The sequence below is a fragment of the Octopus bimaculoides genome, chromosome Z (genome assembly GCF_046866305.1).
Source record: "Octopus bimaculoides isolate indiv1 chromosome Z, ASM4686630v1, whole genome shotgun sequence".
NCBI lineage: Eukaryota > Metazoa > Mollusca > Cephalopoda > Octopoda > Octopodidae > Octopus > Octopus bimaculoides.
The window spans coordinates 5,172,477-5,191,469 of record NC_142944.1 but is presented as its reverse complement, the minus strand read 5'-3'; the positions used below and the strand labels follow the sequence as shown (position 1 = coordinate 5,191,469).

At 38.6% G+C, this 18,993-nt stretch overlaps 1 protein-coding gene across 2 annotated transcripts in view; it reads left to right on the top strand.

Moving 5' to 3' along the window:
* LOC106870454 (beta-alanine-activating enzyme) overlaps positions 1–18,993 on the top strand; it is a 116,265-nt gene that overhangs the window by 32,091 nt on the left and 65,181 nt on the right. For both annotated transcript variants that reach the window (XM_089365437.1, XM_014916555.3), the window contains exons 7-9: positions 2,788–2,897; positions 4,948–5,120; positions 17,905–18,118. In XM_089365437.1, coding sequence (XP_089221563.1) covers positions 2,788–2,897; positions 4,948–5,120; positions 17,905–18,118 — 497 coding nt within the window. The remainder of the gene's footprint in view (positions 1–2,787; positions 2,898–4,947; positions 5,121–17,904; positions 18,119–18,993) is intronic.

Genomic DNA, 18,993 nt, shown 5'->3' with positions numbered 1-18,993 from the left:
AATTAAGGGGTAGCTGGAGTTGGAATCAGTAAAACTATGCCGACTCCAACATCTTTATTCTTTAATATAAACCAAGTTATAAGATATAGGCCTACTCAAAGTACAAGTGTATGCATATGCTTTATGAGATATGTAGACCACAATCACTTAATTACATAAGGAGGAGTCAGAGTCACAGGTGCCAATAGTAGAGGGGTCGAGTCAAAGGTTTTTGTTTTGACTCCACTGCCCTAATATTTGTTGATGGGTAGACAAGTGTTCTAGAGTCATTTTGCTGAGGTGGATGAGTTTATTTATGTAATCTGTACATTTTGTTGATGTTTAACCCCAGATTAGTCACAATTAAATAATCATTATAAGCAAAGGTATTCCAGTCTTAGGCTTCCTGATATTGATATTCAGTACCCCAGTCAATCCTTCTCAAGTAAATTTAAGGCACATTAGTAATTGGTTTAACAGCTAAATACAATCTGCAGAAATAATTCTTTCATCATCATCATCATCATCGTTTAACGTCCGCTTTCCATGCTAGCATGGGTTGGACGATTTGACTGAGGACTGGTGAAACCGGATGGCAACACCAGGCTCCAGTCTGATTTGGCAGAGTTTCTACAGCTGGATGCCCTTCCTAACGCCAACCACTCAGAGAGTGTAGTGGGTGCTTTTACGTGTCACCCGCACGAAAACGGCCACGCTCGAAATGGTGTCTTTTATGTGCCACCCGCACAAGCCAGTCCAGGGGCACTGGCAACGATCTCGCTCGAAAATCCTACAGGAGCCAGTCAGGCGGTACTGGCAACGGCCACGCTCAAAATGGTGCATCTCATGTGCCACCTGCACAAGAACCAGTCCAGGGGCACTGGCAACGATCTTACTTGGCTTGCCGGGTCTTCTCACGCACAGCCCATTTCCAAAGGTCTCGGTCCGTAGTCATCGCCTCGGTGAGGCCCAATGTACGAAGGTCTTGCCTCACCACCTCAGCCCAGGTCTTCCTGGGCCTACCTCTTCCACGGGTTCCCTCAACTGTTAGGGTGTGGCACTTTTTCACGCAGCTATCCTCCTCCATTCTCACCACATGTCCATACCAGCGCAATCGTCTCTCTTGCACGCCACAACTGATGCTTCTAATGTTCAGCTTTTCTCTCTTTAGATGTAGCATATCCCCAATAATTGATAATTACATTGTGGGTTCAGTCCCATAGCCTGGTACTTTGAGCAAATCATCATCATCATCAACTGTCTTTTACTATAGCCCCAGGCCAACTAAAACTTTGTGAGTGGATTTGGTAAATGGAAACGGAAAGAAGCTCTTCGTGTGTGTGTGTGTGTTAGTGTGTATGTGTTCGTGTCTCCTTGTTTGGACACTGTGTGACAGTTGTAAAATAGTTGTCGCTGTCATTCAAGTAATGTCATTCATTTCCAATATTGTGCAAGAACATGGTTTTGATGAAGCAGTGAGGAAATCTAGGTATAAGATATTTTCATATGTTTTAGTGTAAGCACATTGATGTTCACGTGTTGTTACATATGTGTGTGTTTATAATACACAAGTTGAATTTCAGTTACCTGGGGACATATTGCAGGTATACAACTAGATAAATGAAATTTAACTGAATAACAAATTAAATAGTGAACATTACCTTAATCCTTTAGCAATCAGATTATTCTGTCAAATGTAACACTTATTTATTTACATTGTTTTGAATTATCATCATCATCATCCAGTGTTTTAAATCCAGGTTTTGTCCCCGTTAACGAGGGTGGCTGGATTTACCTCAATGCCATAGCAACCGCCCTCACACCATCTTGCCATTTGCCTGGTGTTGGGCATCCTCCTTTTTCAAACCAACCCTCTCAATCGCCTCCTCCACCTGTCCTCTCCACCTTTTCCTCGGTCTACGTCACTTTCGCTGTCCATTTACATCAAACTCTAGCACCCTCCTTAGAACATGCTTTTCATCCCTCCTCAACACATGCCCTATACCACTACACTCCATTCGCCATTGCCAACCATCCACTGATTCCTCCAACCCCAGCATCCCCATCAAGTCCTCAGTCCTCCTCTTATCAAACAGCTTCACTCCACACATTTCTCTCACCATTTCTCTCTCAGTCCTTCTCAAAATTACCATCTCTCTCTTCCTCAAGCACCATGTCTCACTCCCAAACAGCATTGCAGCTCTCACACAACTCTTATAGACCCTTCCTTTCATCTTCAATGAGAACCTTTTCCCATATAAAAAAGCTCCACATTCCCTGAACTTCACCCAACCAAGTCTCGCTCTTGCTGTCACAGCTGCTCCACATCCACCTCTTACATCCACCCAATCTCCTAATTAACAAAACCCTCTCACCGTTTCCTCCTCATCGCAGAGCGTTTTCACTGGTTCTGCCATGCGTTATCTCGTAGCTTCAAGATTTCAATGTTGTGATTGTTTAGTTTTAGAATGACATTGTAGGATAGGTGTAAGAAGCTGGATCTGGCCAGTTTGAATATAAAGTAGGTAAAATATTTGAGTTGTATACAGTTGGTTTCAGTGCTAAAGGGTTACGGTAAATTTGAATATTTTCTAAAATTTTTAGAATGTAATAAATTTTGAAACATTCCAAAAATTTTCAAATGTTGTGTCATGTTAACACCTGTTGACTAATGATTGGGAATGTTCCTTTGAACAACATTCCTTGATAGGTGAGGTATTTATCTCATTACTCAGTTTTCTTTTATCTTTATTAATCATTAGATTACAACTTCATTTCTTTAAACAATTGGTTTCTCTTTGTTCACAGGTCAAATCAATCAGAAATTCCACTTGGAGAATCCTTAAGTGATACCACTACAATGGTTATTAATGATGATGGCCATGTTTTATCAGAAGGTTGTGGATGGTTATATACAGGTACAGTTAAATATATTTCTATTGTCTTTGAGAGGAATATGAAAGACACTCTAAAATATATTTCAGTTTATTTCACATTTCTCTTAGCTTTCTTCTTCTATAACCCTAAATGTTAAAATTAGTCCAGAACACCTCATTCTTAAAAACCATTCTTTTCTTTTCATAATTTCTAATATGTATTTGTTTCTTTAATGGCATTCAGTTCAGATTTATATTACACTAACAATTTTGGTTTGGGTTCAGTCCCATTGCACAGCACTTTGGACAAATAGCTTGTATTATTGCCCCAGGCCACCCCAGGCTGATCAAAGCCTTGTGAGTGGATTTAATAGACAGAAGCTGAAAGGTGGCGAGCTGGCAGAAACGTTACCCTGCCGGGCGAAATGCTTAGCGGTATTTCGTCTGCCGTTACGTTCTGAGTTCAAATTCCGCCGAGGTCGACTTTGCCTTTCATCCTTTCGGGGTCGATAAATTAAGTACCAGTTATGCACTGGGGTCAATGTAATCAACTTAATCCCTTTGTCTGTCCTTGTTTGTCTCCTCTATGTTTGGCCCCTTGTGGGCAATAAAGAAATAAGAAGCTGAAAGAAGTCTGTCATGTGTATGTGTCTTTGTGTTTCTTCCCCACTACTGCTTGGCAACCAGTGTTGGTGTGTTTGCATCCCTGTAACTTAGCAGTTTGGCAAAAATGTCCAGTCCATTAGAATAAGTACCAGGTTTAAAAATTAAGCCCTGGAGTTGATTTATTCAACTAAAAACTTTCAAAGGTGGTGCTCCAGCATGGCCACAGTTCAATGACTGAAACAAGTAAAAGATAAAAGGATAAAAAAATATATTACATAAATGTTGGTGCATCAAGAAGAGAAAATGTTAATTAACTTCTTAATCAATTATTTCACTTTATATCATTTTGGGAAAATATGAAGTCAGTATCATACCAGTTCCACTTTTCTAAAATTTAATGACTTAGCACCTCAGAAGAATAAAATAAACAGCTTAGCTTCCGAACTCCATGGTTCCAGGTTCAGTCCCTATAACCTCAGGCCTATCAACGCCTTGTGAATAGATTTGATGAATGGAAATTGAAAGAAGTCTGTTGTGTGTGTGTATATATATATATATATATATATATATATATATATATATATATATATATATATATATATATTATATATATATATAAATACATCATCATCATCATCATCATTTAATGTCCGTTTTCGGACATTAAATGATGATGATGATGATGATGTATTTATATATATATATAATATATATATATATATATATATATATATATATATATATATATATATATATATATATATATATATATATATATATTATATATATATATAAATACATCATCATCATCATCATCATTTAATGTCCGTTTTCCATGCTGGTTTGGGTTGGATGGTTTGACAGGAGCTGGGCAGCTGAAGGGCTATTCAGACTCCATGTCACCTTTGGTATGGTTTCTATGGCTAGATACCCTTTCTAATGCCAACCACTTTACAAAGTGTACTGGGTGCTTTTGCACACCACCAACATGTGTGTTTTTTGCATATCACCAGCATTTACAACTGGAAAGGGTTACAAGGGACAAGCTTGTATGCAAGGGGAACCATGCTTTTATTTAGCTTGACATGTCTTTTCAAGCACAGCAAGCTGCCCGGAGTCTCAGTCCCCTATCATCCCCTCTGTGAGTTCCAACTTTTGTAGATCCTTGTCTTGCTGTTGGCAATACTGAGGTGTTCTCTGTACTCCATGTTGTTTCCATTTATTTGATAATATTTCACGAAGTGTACTACATGTGTCTTTCCTAATTAAATTGCAGCATTTACATATAACTAATCAGTGATAAAGTCTATAATTATAGGCTGGCCTAACCCAATCCCACTAGGATTAATCTGGTTAATTAATGTATACATATACGCACACACACACACACACACACACACACACACACACACAATTGAAAGTGTATGTATATACATGTAAAATGCCAACACTCATAGTCTAAAAGATGCCATTTTCTTCTTTTCAGGAAGTCTTAACCGTTTATGTTTCGTAAATGATGAAGTAACTCCTGAGAATGGTTTGAGGAATACTGGAGACTTGGTTACCATTGATCAGTCTGGTAAAATATTCTTTCTTCACAGGAAGGATGAACAGTTGAAAAGAAATGGTAAAAGACTGAATCTCCAAGAAATAGAACATGTATGAATACAAATTCTTCTTTTCTTTTTCTTTTGTTCTTTTATATTTCTTGAAATGATTTTTTCCTTTTTGAAGTAATAAGGTTCATATTGTTGACGATAATGACTATGATTCTCCTGCTGTCAACCGTTATTATAATAAAGGCACAAGGCCTTAAATTCTACTGAAATTCTACTAAAGACACAAGGCCTGAAATTTGGTGGGATGGGACCAGTCGATTATATCGACCCCAGTGTTTCACTGGTACTTAATTTATCAACTCCAAAAGTATGAAAGGCAAAGTTAACTTCGGCAGAATTTGAAGTCAGAATGTAAAGATGGATGAAATGCCACAAAGCATTTTGACTAGTATACTAATGATTCTGCCAGCTCACCACCTTAATAATAATAATAATAATAATAATAATAATAATAATAATAATAATAATAATAATAATAAGGATAATAATAATAGTAATACTGAAAACATGGGTGTTTTGTTCATCAAACTTAACCCTTATTCAAGGACCTTTTAAACGGGATGGGCTGCGAAACTTGAAGAAAATTCTAACTAGGCTCAAGCTGTACTGTTTATCTTGATATGAGGTCACCATGTCACACACATATGGTTGTGATGCATGTGCCTTGTGTACCCTTATCAGACGGGTAGTCATGATGGGTATACTGGGTTTCATATATTTGTAACCTCAACCTCACTTTGATGACATGCAATGCTCTCTCACTCAATAATAATAATAGTAATAATAATAATAATAATAATAATAATAATAATAATAATGATTTCAGATTTAGGTACAAGGCCAGCAGTTTTTAGGGGAGGGTGTTTAGCTGATGCTATCAAAAGAGTCAATAAATTTAAGTACTTAACTGGTACTTTATCTTATTGATTCTGAAGGGTTGAAAAGTAAAGGGGGACCTCAATGAGATCTGAACTCAAAATGTAAAGAGCTAGAATATATACTGCAAAGCATTTTTCTGATGCTCTACTGATTTTGCCAGCTAGTTGCCTTAATAATAATAGTAATAATAATAATAATAATAATAATCAGGGAGCTGAGAAGTATATTAAGCTACTGCTTGGTAACTCCAGTCTCCATGAAATACAAAAGATAACCTTGATGAGTACAGCCCATATAATACGGAAAGCACTCTCCATCTAAAATGGAATAAATGTGGTGATAATTTTAGCATGCATAGCAAAACAAAAGTGCCCTTGCTATTCTTGGACTCTGGAGGATGCCCGGTACTAAGGCAGCTGAAATAAAATTATAATGAAAAGAAACCATAAATAATAATAATAATAATATTTTTTTAACTGATTGTTTTGACTTGGAATAAAAGATGGGCTACAGAAAATATTCTGCTCAATACCACAGATTTGCTTGTCAGTTGTTTGACCTTAACCAGTTGAGTATGTTCCTTGGTGGCTGACGATATGTGTGTCTCTGATCATGAGCAGAAGTAGTGGGGGAGCATCATAGCCATGTGTTGAGAAGAATTCTTTGGAGTTTGAATAATTCACCTCTGGAAACGTGGGTGTTTCGTTCAGCATCCTTAAACAAACCTTATTCAATGACCCTTTGAGCGGAATGGGTTACCTGACCTGAAGAAAATTCTAACTGGGCCCCACCTGTGAGGTCATGCGCTGTTTATCTTGATATGAGATCACCATGTCGCGCACATATGGTTGTGATGCATGTGCCTAGTGTACCCTTATCAGATGGGTAGTCATGATGGGTATATTTTGATTTGTATATTTGTACCCCAGTGTCACTTTGATGGCATGTGCTGCTCTCTCACTCAATAATAATAATAATAATAATAATAATAATGATGCAACATCCAAAATGCTACCTAAAAGACTGAAAGAGATTTGTATTGAAACTCACATTGTTGACCTGCAGAAGAGTACGATCCTATATTCTGCCAGAATCCTAAAGAGAATTCTTGGAATTTGAGGAGACTTGTTATCAAACAGCATGATAATATGCCTTCTAACTAAATATTGTTTTGTGTGTCCCAAAACACCATTAAAACATTTTTGTGTTAGTTAGATTTGAAAAAACACCATCTTCTGTGTAAGATTGTTTTATTTCAATTGTAGTCTCTCTGTTTTGCTTTTACTAACAATCTATCTTTTGCATGTTGACTATGTTCCAAACATAACTGCACTTGTGATATTTTTACTTTATCAGCAAATCCATGGCATCATAGATGTATGATTAATTGTCTGTTTGATTTTCGAAGGGTGGCAATCTCAGTTCTTACTCTACCACTTCATCTTCATTATTATATATATATAAGGGCATTACTATACAATAATGCCTCACGCTATGAGGGACTCTAAGGTCAGACTACCATAAAAAACACATTTTTATTGAACGCGAGGTTTTTTTCACGCTAGCTACTTGATAAATTCTTGTAAAAGAATTCGTCCTATTATTGAATTTAAATATATTACCAGAATATATTCAGTGCTGAATTTATTCTGCGGGAAAAAAACACATGTACTGAGATGCAATTCGAAATTCCCGCCACTTACATAGGCAAATAGCGATGAACAGTCTTCTATGTACTATATTGGATACACGGTGTTCGTTTGGTATGTTGATTCTCTGTTTACTGCTATTTTTCTTGACCATATTATACTGACGAGTAGAGGTTGTATAATACTACAATAACTACGAAATCATGATCTATAATTCAGTCTGTTTTTAAGGGGTTGGCTTTGAGAGTTGCATTTCCTCGCGTTCGGTAAAAATGTGTTTTTTATGGTAGTCTGACCTTAGAGTCCCTCATAGCGTGAGGCATTATTGTAAAGTAATGCCCTTATATAAATAAAAATATATATTTCGGGAATAAATGATGGATTTTTTCCCTTATGAGGTTTTTTTCACGCTAGCTACTTCATAAATTCTTGTAAAATAATTCATCCTATTATTGAATTTATCATCATCATCATCATCATCGTTTAACGTCCGCTTTCCATGCTAGCATGGGTTGGATGATTTGACTGAGGACTGGTGAAACCGGATGGCAACACCAGGCTCCAATCTAATTTGGCAGAGTTTCTACAGCTGGATGCCCTTCCTAACGCCAACCACTCAGAGAGTGTAGTGGGTGCTTTTACGTGTCACCCGCACGAAGGCCAGTCAGGCGGTACTGGCAACGGCCACGCTCATCTCTCTCGAGAAACCTCATGTGTCACCTGCACAAGAGCCAGTCCAGGGGCACCGGCAACGATCTCGCTTGAAAATCCTACAACAACCCCACACAAGAGCCAGTTCAGGGGCACCGGCAACGATCTCACTCAAAGAAATTTCATGTGTCACCCGCACAAGAGCCAGTCCAGGGGCACTGGCAACGATCTCGCTCGAAAACCCTCATATGTCACCTGCACAAGAGCCAGCCCAGGGGCACCAGCAACGATCCCGCTCGGAAGATTTCATGTGTCGCCCGCACATGAGCCAATCCAGGGGCACCGGCAATAATCCCGCTCAAAAGATTTCATGTGTCGCCCGCACATGAGCCAGTCCAGGGGCACCGGCAACGATCCCGCTTGAAAGATTTCATGTGTTGCCAGCACATGAGCCAGTCCAAGGGCACTGGCAACGATCTCGCTCGAAAATCCTACGAAAATCCCACACAAGAGCCAGTTCAGGGGCACTGGCAACGATCTCGCTCGAAATATTTCATGTGTCGCCCGCACATGAGCCAGTCCAGGGGCACTGGCAACGATCTCGCTCGAAAGATTTCATGTCTCACCCGCACAAGAGCCAGTCCAGGGGCACTGGCAACGATCCCGCTCGAAAGATTTCATGTGTCGCCCGCACATGAGCCAGTCCAGGGGCACTGGCAACGATCCCGCTCGAAAGATTTCATATGTCGCCCGCACATGAGCCATCCAGGGGCACCGGCAATGATCTCTCTCGAAAAACTCATGTGTCACCCGCACAAGAGCCAGCCCAGGGGCACTGGCAACGATCTCGCTCGAAAAACCTCATGTGTCACCCGCACATGAGCCAGTCCAGGGCACCGTTAACGATCCCGCTTGAAACATTTCATGTGTCACCTGCACAAGAGCCAGTCCAGGTGCACTGGCAACGATCCCGCTCGAAAGATTTCATGTGTCACCCGCACATGAGCCAGTCCAGGGGCACTGGCCACGATCCCGCTCGAAAGATTTCATGTGTCGCTCGCACATGAGCCAGTCCAGGGGCACTGGCCACGATCCTGCTCGAAAGATTTCATGTGTCACCCGCACATGAGCCAGTCCAGGGGCACTGGCAATGATCCCGCTCGAAATATTTCATGTGTCGCCCGCACATGAGCCAGTCCAGGGGCACTGGCAACGACCCCGCTCGAAAGATTTCATGTGTTGCCCACACATGGGCTAGTCCAGAAGCACTGGCAACGATCTCGCTCGAAAATCCTACGACGGCCCCTCACAATAGCCAGTTCAGGGGCACGGCAACGATTTATTTCTATTACACTTGCCTCAACAGGTCTTCGCAAGTGGGGTTTAGTGTCCAATTTTAATTTAACTCGATTTCGATTTCACTTGCCTCAACAGGCCTACGCAGTGGAGTTTAGTGTCCAACTTAACTTGATTTCGATTTCACTTGCCTCAACAGGCCTACGCAAGTGGAATTTAGTGTCCAATGAAGGAAGGAAGTTACACATAAGTGGACTGGCTGGGCCTTAGATTTAGGTCTGACTTGGCTTGCCGGGTCTTCTCGCGCACAGTATATTTCGAAAGGTCTCGGTCAGAAGTCATCGCCTCGGTGAGGCCCAATGTTCGAAGGTCTTGCCTAACCACCTCATCCCAGGTCTTCCTGGGCCTACCTCTTCCACAGGTTCCCTCAACTGCTAGGGTGTGGCACTTTTTCACACAGCTATCCTCATCCATTCTCGCTACATGACCATACCAGCGCAGTCGTCTCTCTTGCACACTACAACTGATGTTTCGTAAGTTCAACTTTCCTCTCAAGGTACTGATACTCTGTCTAGTATGCACACTGACATTACACATCCATCGGAGCATACTGGCTTCATTCCTTGCGAGCCTACGCATGTCCTCAGCAGTCACGGCCCATGTTTCACTGCCATGAAGCATGGTTGTTCGTACACATACATCATACAGTCTGCCTTTTACTCTAAGAGAGAGACCCTTTGTCGCCAGCAGAGGTAAGAGCTCTCTGAACTTTGCCCAGGCTATTCTTATTCTAGCAGCTACGCTTTCAGCGCACCCACCTCCACTGCTAATTTGGTCACCAAGATAGCGGAAGCTATCAACCACTTCTAATTTTTCTCCCTGGAGTGTGGCAGAAGTTGTTTTCATAATTATGATAAATGTATTATTATGATTAATGACACTGAAAATATCAGAAACGAGGCTAACTAATTTAATGTGCTAATAATTTTAATGAATTAAGTATTATAATATTTAATGTGATACTTACTGTATACCTATTTTTGCACCCTCCTGTATGTGTGTGTATATATATATATATATATATATCATCATCATCATCATCATTGTTTAACGTCCGCTTTCCATGCTAGCATGGGTTAGACGGTTTGACTGAGGACTGGTGAAACCGGATGGCAACACCAGGCTCCAATCTGATTATATATATATATATATATTTTGTCTTTCTTTTTGTGTTTTGTTCAACCATTTGTTCTCATTCTTCAGCATCAGTTACTTCTTCCTCACCTCATATTCATGGTATGGTGTTACTCATTGCTACATGTTTCTAGGGTTGAGCATAAAGCAATTTCTCTTGCAATTCCCAGACGTTTGACTGATGGTGCTCTGGAAACTGTTGTTGTTCTTGCTGCTGCCTCAATTAGTCTCCATTACTTTCCTTTCTCATTTTCTTGTCTAGTTTTCCTAGATCTTCAAGGGAAGAGACTCTAAGATGGTTATTCCTAAGCTAAATGTAACAACAAAACTTTTTTGTCCTTAATCTCATACCTTTTATCTTGGTGCCCTCAACCAGATGTGGCTCCAGTACAATTTTGAGACCTTTTGGTAACATAAAGACTTGTAAGTCCATTTTGATGACCCCGACCTTGTGCCACTGCTTGTTAGCCCTGCTTTAACCATTCACGTGTATCATGGTACAAAATTGATGATTAGTCATGTCTCTTATTATCACTATTCTATTTCTTTGTCTCATGAACCAGGGCATGAATATAGTCAGAGGTATGGCTAACAGTTTTGGCTTGTTTTAACTCAACCTGTTGTTTAGAAAGTGCAGCAAATAGTACTATAACTTGTTGCTTTCTTGGTTAAAATAATATCTTTCATGATGTCCTGAAGTACTTGTTGTAATTCTTGCCATGAGATAGATTGAGTGAAATTCATCTTTTTTAAGGTATCGATGTATAACTTTTTGCTTTGCTCTCTTCCTCTTGGATTAGATTCTACAGCAAAGAAACACTTGGGGGGGGGGGGGGGGTTATAAAATTTTCCCAAGCATTTTTTTTCTTGGAACTATATTAAGTCTTAATATTCTATCCTATTTGTGTTAGAATTGGGGTAAAATTTTGCTTCAATTCAACTATTGTATGAACAATTTAGGGTGCTTGACTTCTTGTGAAATTCACTCCTGATATTGTTGTGACTATCACTATCTTCAAAATGATCAGTTAGACTGTTTGAAATCATCATCATCGTTTAACGTCCGCTTTCCATGCTAGCATGGGTTGGACGATTTGACTGAGGACTGGCTCCAATCTGATCTGTGAGAGTTTCTACAGCTGGATGCCCTTCCTAATGTCAACTACTCTTTTACATGCCACCAGCACAAAGGCCAGTCTGGTGGTACTGGCAACAGCCATGCTCAAATGATGTTTTTTAAATGCCACCTGCACAGGAGTCAGTCCAGTGGCACTGGCTATGACCTTGCTCGAATGTTTTGTTCATGTGCCACCGGCACAAGTGCCAGTAAGGCAATGCTAAATGTTCATTTTCCCCCACTTTTTGTGTTTTCATGTTATTATGTTTTTTTCTCTGTTGTTGGAATGTTTTGTTGTGTCCTGTGTTTATATTCAGTGTGCTGTTTTCAAAATGAAAGCATTGTGCATGTAAATGAATAAGAAAATATTTGTCAAAGCAATCCTGCTTTGTTTTAGTTTTGTCCACCCTTGGGAACTGAGAGCTGGCTTCCTTCAATCATAATTATTTTTATCAAGTATTCCAAAGAAAATTATATTTTCATAATACTAAAACTTAGTCTTTCTTTGAATCAAAATGAATATGTATGCTTTGAGAACCAATCATAATGATAATAATCTTTTCTACTATAAGCACAAGGCCTGAAATTTGGGGCAGGGTGCTAGTCATATACATTGATCCCAGTACTCAACTGGGACTTATTTTATCAACCCCGAAAGGATTAAAGGCACAGTTGACCTTAGTGGAATTTGAACCCAGGATGTAAAGATAGAAGAAATGTCACTAAGCATTTTGTCTGGTGTGCTAATGATTCTGCCAGTTAATAATAATAATAATAATAATAATAATAATAATAATAATAATAACAACAACAACAATAGCAACAATAGGCACAGGACTAGTAATTTTGAATTAGTCAGTACAATCAACCCCAGGGTTTGATTGTTACTTTATTTTGATTGACTCTGAAAGTATGAATGGCAAAGTTGATGTCTGAACTTAAAGGACTTTTACCAAATATCACAAAGCATTTGTCATAGTGTCTAATGATTCCATCAATCCACAACCTTCAGTAATGGTTTCTTGCCTAGGCAGAAGGTTAGAAATTCTAAGAGAAGGGACAGCTGATTATATTACCCCCAGTACTTGGCTTTTGACCACGTCCTTAACGGCAAAGTAGACATTGATGGGATATGAACACAAAATGTAAAAAAAGAAAAACATAAATAAATGCCATACAACAGGGATTAGGGAAACAAAGGATAAACACTTCATCATTGGCACAGGAGAGAGAAGGGGCATCATGTTACACTGCAAAAGGAAGGAGGAGGAAGTCTTTTGCTTGTGGAGACTGTCCCTTATTCACTCGTCATTCTCTTCTCAGCTGGCATTCATTGGTGACACCTGTTGCTGGCAAAAGACAGGAGTTCCCTCTGTTCCCGCATCTCTTCACCTGCTATTTCAGTTCATATCACTACGCATATGTACATACACGCACTAATACATCTGCCTCTTGTACACATACCAAGGATTGCAGCCATGACGTTCAGAGTTCAGTCTGAATCCTATCATGGTTGAGCTCTATGTCTTACCTCTGTACTTCACCACTTTCTATTTACACAACTTTTCAACCGTGTGAACCTAGAGATAGATTGATTCCAGTCTACCGTCTAAAAGGAAATCTGCTACACAAGCTGACCATTTTTGCATTCACTCATTGCCCTCACAACTGGCATTCATTGACACAAAAAAAGTCCCCCTCCATACACAGTTGACATCACATCTGTCCCCTACCTCACTTGCTGTTTCAACTTGTATCATTACATGCCCCTTTCATCTGAAGATCACTTCATACACTAACTCACCTGTTCACTACCCACATGCATACATGCCAAGAAAATCTATAAACAACTGAACAACAATAACAGAAATTTCCATGTACACCCACCTCCCTAATTATTTCTATCTGGGTACACTGAAAAGAATCTACCCTAGTCACTCAGCCTCATCAAGTCATAATTCTTCTCCTTCAAAGCAGATAGCATTCTTCTGTGGCCTCCATTGAATTGTGGAGCTTCCACTGAATTATGTGACCTCCACTGAATTGGACTCATCTCCATCCATCATCATTACTAACTTTATCATCTAATGTGCTAATCGTGCTACAGATATCCAATGTAACGTGATATCCTGTCAATAGAAATGTAATTCTGGGAATTAACATCAGTCACCCTTTCTGTTCCCCCACTGGGATGTACAACAGACTTTAGGTAGTTTCACCCAAATCACATCTATAATCTGAACAGAAGCAAGTCTTTCCTGTTCTCCAATACTTGCTGGTACTAAGCTTGGATGTATCCTCTCATATAAGATCATGTCTCACTAGAGTACCAACTCACCCACCTAGCTTGACATGTGGTACAAGAACTCTGCCTCCATTGGGGTGATACACCCTCTTTCAGCTATAGCTTTGATTGCTCTCATAAAGAGCAAAAATGTAGGAAAGCATTGACCTGTATATTTCAAAACAGACTTGTAAACGGTTTATGTAGAACCATCATCTTTAACTCTATAATAATGAGGCTAACATTCAAACAGAAAAGTGTTGTCATTCCTAGCTTAAAAAATAAAATTAAAATATGGTTCTGACAGATAGAAATGACAGTATTTCTGACTCTTGCAGTTTCTCAGTGACTGAGGACATTGATGGGGTTGATATTCAGTTTGAAAATTTGGAAGTCAACATCTGCTGAAACAAATGTAAACAACTGATATTCCAGGGAAGAAGGTGTTTGGTATGCTTGGGCAGAGTTGGTATGCAAGGAACAGAGGACATTGTAGAAATGAAAGAAAAGGCAATGCCACATCAATGAGCTAGAGACTGAAGTGTTTAAGTGAGTGATTCCATGCAAGTCAGTTTAGTGTCTTTCTTTTGGATGCCATCTTGGACATTTATGTATGTTGCTGTAACAGAATCACATATGTGGGAGAAGTATTAGAGAAGTCAGCTGAGCTTCGTAGAGAACCAGCAAAATGTTTTGTCTTTGTGATACAGTTTTAGTTATGTTAGAAATATGAGATTAGAATGAGAGATGATAGGATTTGTGCATTGTAGCAATTTTGAGAGATTTTATTGTATGTTATCCAAGATTTGAGGGGATAAGATACAGAAATGTTTCCCTGAAATGTGCAGCGATTGTGTATTTGTGTTGGGGAATGCTTTTTGATAATTTATAAGTGAAGAGCACACCACACAAAATAAGCTTTGTTATATTACTGGTACTTTTGATTTGGAAGCAGTGGTGTGAAGTGTTGAGATTGCTTGCAGGAAATGTCTATGTGCGAAAGGTTAGAAAATATTTGCAAAGGTGTTAGAGGCGACAAAATGGTGTTCTCTGATGATTGGTTGTAAGTTTGCAGAACTACCAGAAGCGTTGGTGTTCTGACATAGACTGAAGATAGGAGTATCAACAGTGTTGATGGTTGTGGTGGGTCTACGAAAGGATCAGCAGATGGGGTAAGGAACCTTGGAAAAATTAGAGAACAAGTTGAGAGTTTAACAGAAGTATATAGGTATTAATGAAAAATTTGTGGAAGAATAGAAATCACAGAGGGAGAGAGAGATAGGTAACATGCAGTAGAATTCACTTATTGGTAAAGTAGAGCACTGGAGTGGCTGTGTGGTAAGAAGCTTGCTTCCCAACCACATGGTTCCAGGTTCAGTTCCAGTGCATGGCACCTTGGGCAAGTGTCTTCTACTATAGCCTCGGGCTGACCGAAGCCTTATGGGTGGATTTGGTAGATGGAAACTGTAAAAAGCCCGTTGAATATATATATATGTATGTATTTGTGTGTCTGTTTGTTCCCCACCATTGCTTGACAACTGATGTTGGTGTGTTTACGTCCCCATAACTTAGCGGTTCAGCAAAAATGACTGATAGAATAAGTACTAGGCTTACAAAGAATAAGTCCTGGGGCCAATTTTTTCGACTAAAGGCAGTGCTCTAGCATAGCTGCAGTTAAATGACTGAAACAAGTAAAAGAGTAAAAGAATAAAAGAATAATGAGATACCATTAATATGTATTTCAATTCAGTTTAGAGTGAGAGATGAAGTTAAAGACTTTATGTATTTGGCTAACTTCTTTCACCCTTTTTATACCAACCTGGCTGAAACCACCTCTGGCTCTGTAGTACAAATGTCTTGTTTTCAAAAGCTCTGAATTAAAATCTTCCACCAAACCTTAGTCACAATTTATGTTCCTAACACTAGCTTAATGATAACTAAGTTATTTTACTAAATTCTTTGTTATATTTAAATTAATTGAAAGAAACACAGAGCATCTCAACAGAAATATGGTAAGAAAAGGGTTAAAATATATAATAAAGAAACAATTCTTAACCCTTTCGTTTCCAACCCAGCTGAAACCACCTCTGGCTCTGTAGTACAAATGTTTTGTTTTCATAAGTTCTGAATTAAAATCTTTCACTAAACCTTAGTCACAATTTATGTTCCTAACACTAGCTGAATGATAACTAAGTTATTTTACTAAATTCTTTGTTATATTTAAAATTATTGAAAGAAACACAGAGCATCTCAACAGAAATATAGTAACAAAAGAGTCAAGTAACAAATGTAAACAGAAAGTAGGTCATCCCATATTTGTTATTTAGTATGGGATGAAATGGGTAGTAGTTGAGGGAATGGTTTAGGTGAGCTACATATATTTTGTAGAGATAATTCTAGACCAGTGGTTCTCAACCATTTTTTTGCCTATGGACCGCTTTGATTCCTATTTTATTTTCCCGGACCTTTAGAGCCATTCAATGCATATAAAAGATATCTGCATTTCTGTAATTAAATACTCTCTTTTCACTCTTTTACTTGTTTCAGTCATTTGACTGTGGCCATGCTGGAGCACCGCCTTTAGTCGAGCAAATCGATCCCAGGACTTATTCTTTGTAAGCCTAGTACTTATTCTATCGGTTTCTTTTGCTGAACTGCTAAGTTAGGGGGACGTAAACACACCAGCATCAGTTGTCAAGTGATGGTGGGGGGACAAACACAGACACACAAACATATACACACACATATATATATATACATATATACAACATTAGGAATTGTATAGAATTGTTCAAATATTTTGTGTATTGTTGAAATAAAACTTATTTTACATAAATTTTAACAACAAAATCTTATCTGAATCCTGATTGAGAACTGCTGTTCTTGATCATTAATTAAGTATTCCATTGTTACTTATTACCAAAATAAACAACTGAAATCAGTTTGCTTTAATTACATCACAACATCCACATTTCATTTTCCCTAAAATTTTCAATCATTTTGATTCGTAATGACTGAAATCTTCTCATATACATATTGTTGCAAATCAGTATACGCATATATACAGATTTTTAAACCACTCTGACATTCTAACCAAACTAGTTGGTGTTCCTGTCCTGCTGGATGAAGTCATGTTCTGGTAGAAAGCAACACAGATGCCTTACGAGATTCTCAAACAAAATTTTTAAAATCCATTAGGTACAACATCACTCATCATCATCATCATCATCATCATTTAACTTTCCTTTTTCTATGCTGGCAAGGGTTGGACAGTTCAACATGAACAGACAAGCCAGGGAGCTGTGCCAAATTCTAATGTATATTTTGGCATGGTTTCTACAGTTGTTTACTCTTCCCCATACCAACCACTTTACAAAGTGCACAGTGTTTTTTTATATGGCACCTGTGAGATCAACAAGTGCTCACAAGAGAAGGCGCCTCAATTGAGTGGGGTTATAGAATGAAGGGATAAGAAACAAGGATAGAGGGACAAGGTGCAGGTGTATTGCTGAAGAGAGAGAGAGAGAGAGAGAGAGAGGCAATGTGAGGTCAATGTAGAAGAGGAATATGAGAGACAGAAAAGGGGAGAGGAGCAGAAAAAGTGGACTAGATTGAGAATAATGTTAGAGATAATCAGAAAGTTAATGAGTGTAATAGCATGCAATCACAGACAAAATACCGTAATGCCATACATCAATGTCTTTACTTTCCATATTTTGATGTGGAAATCTCTTCTTTTATTCTATTTTTGCAGGTTGTTCAACAAGAAGACTTTGTGGAAAATTGCAAAGCTCTGATTTTTAATAGTTCTGTGATATTGTTTTATATTTGTTCAAGTTGGCACAAGGAAAAGATGAATGAGTCTCAGAGAGAACAATTACTGAAAGCTTCTCTTCAGAAAGAGCTCTCGGCTCATTACCAACCAGACATTTTTGTAGACACCAATTCATTTCCAATAACCTATCATGGTATGGCCCTTTTTTGTTTGTTATTTCTTACTTTGTGAACACCAAACTTGCTATCATCAATCAACCACTGATCACCTGATGGTTTGGTGGGGGTGAGGGTGCAGAAAGGAAATGGCATTTTGTCATATTTGAAAAAAAGAAAAACAATATAACAGTTGGGAAATATTTTTATCACTGATTTTATTACCACTACCACCACAATCACCATGACTACCACTGCCACCACCACCCATTACCACCACTACCATCACCACCACCACTACCACTACCACCACTGTCACCAGCCACAATAAATGAAATCTCTTAAGCCACTCTCCCATCATTATCATTATCATTTAGAACACTAACACTATCACATCCTGTTTCCTACTAACCATCATCATCATCATTATCATCATCATCACCATCAACAATGTTTCTAACATTTAAAAAAATAAATGCCAACCCACACATTCTTAAAAACTGTTGTTGTTATTTCTGTTCTAAATATTGACCTCCAGATATTTTTTTTTTCTAAAGCTTGTCAAACTGCAAACATTCACTCTTATACATCACTGTTATCTCAGACGCTTCTAGCATTTGGTGACAACAATATTGCTACCTGAAATCTTTTCAATTTTTGTCAGTGTTTGTCTTTATAATATAATAAACCACGACTGGAAAAGTCTACCTCGGTAGGCACTTTCATTGCCTTCTGTTATTCTAAGGAGATTAACCCTAACTTACTTAGAATATTTTTCTATTTTCTTCATATCTCGAATATTTGGAAAGGTATTTTCTTAATGCTTAACAATAAATTGTTTCTTTAATATTTAACATTCCTTCACACATCAGTGGCTGTCTTTTATAATTCTAACCATTATTTATAACAAAGA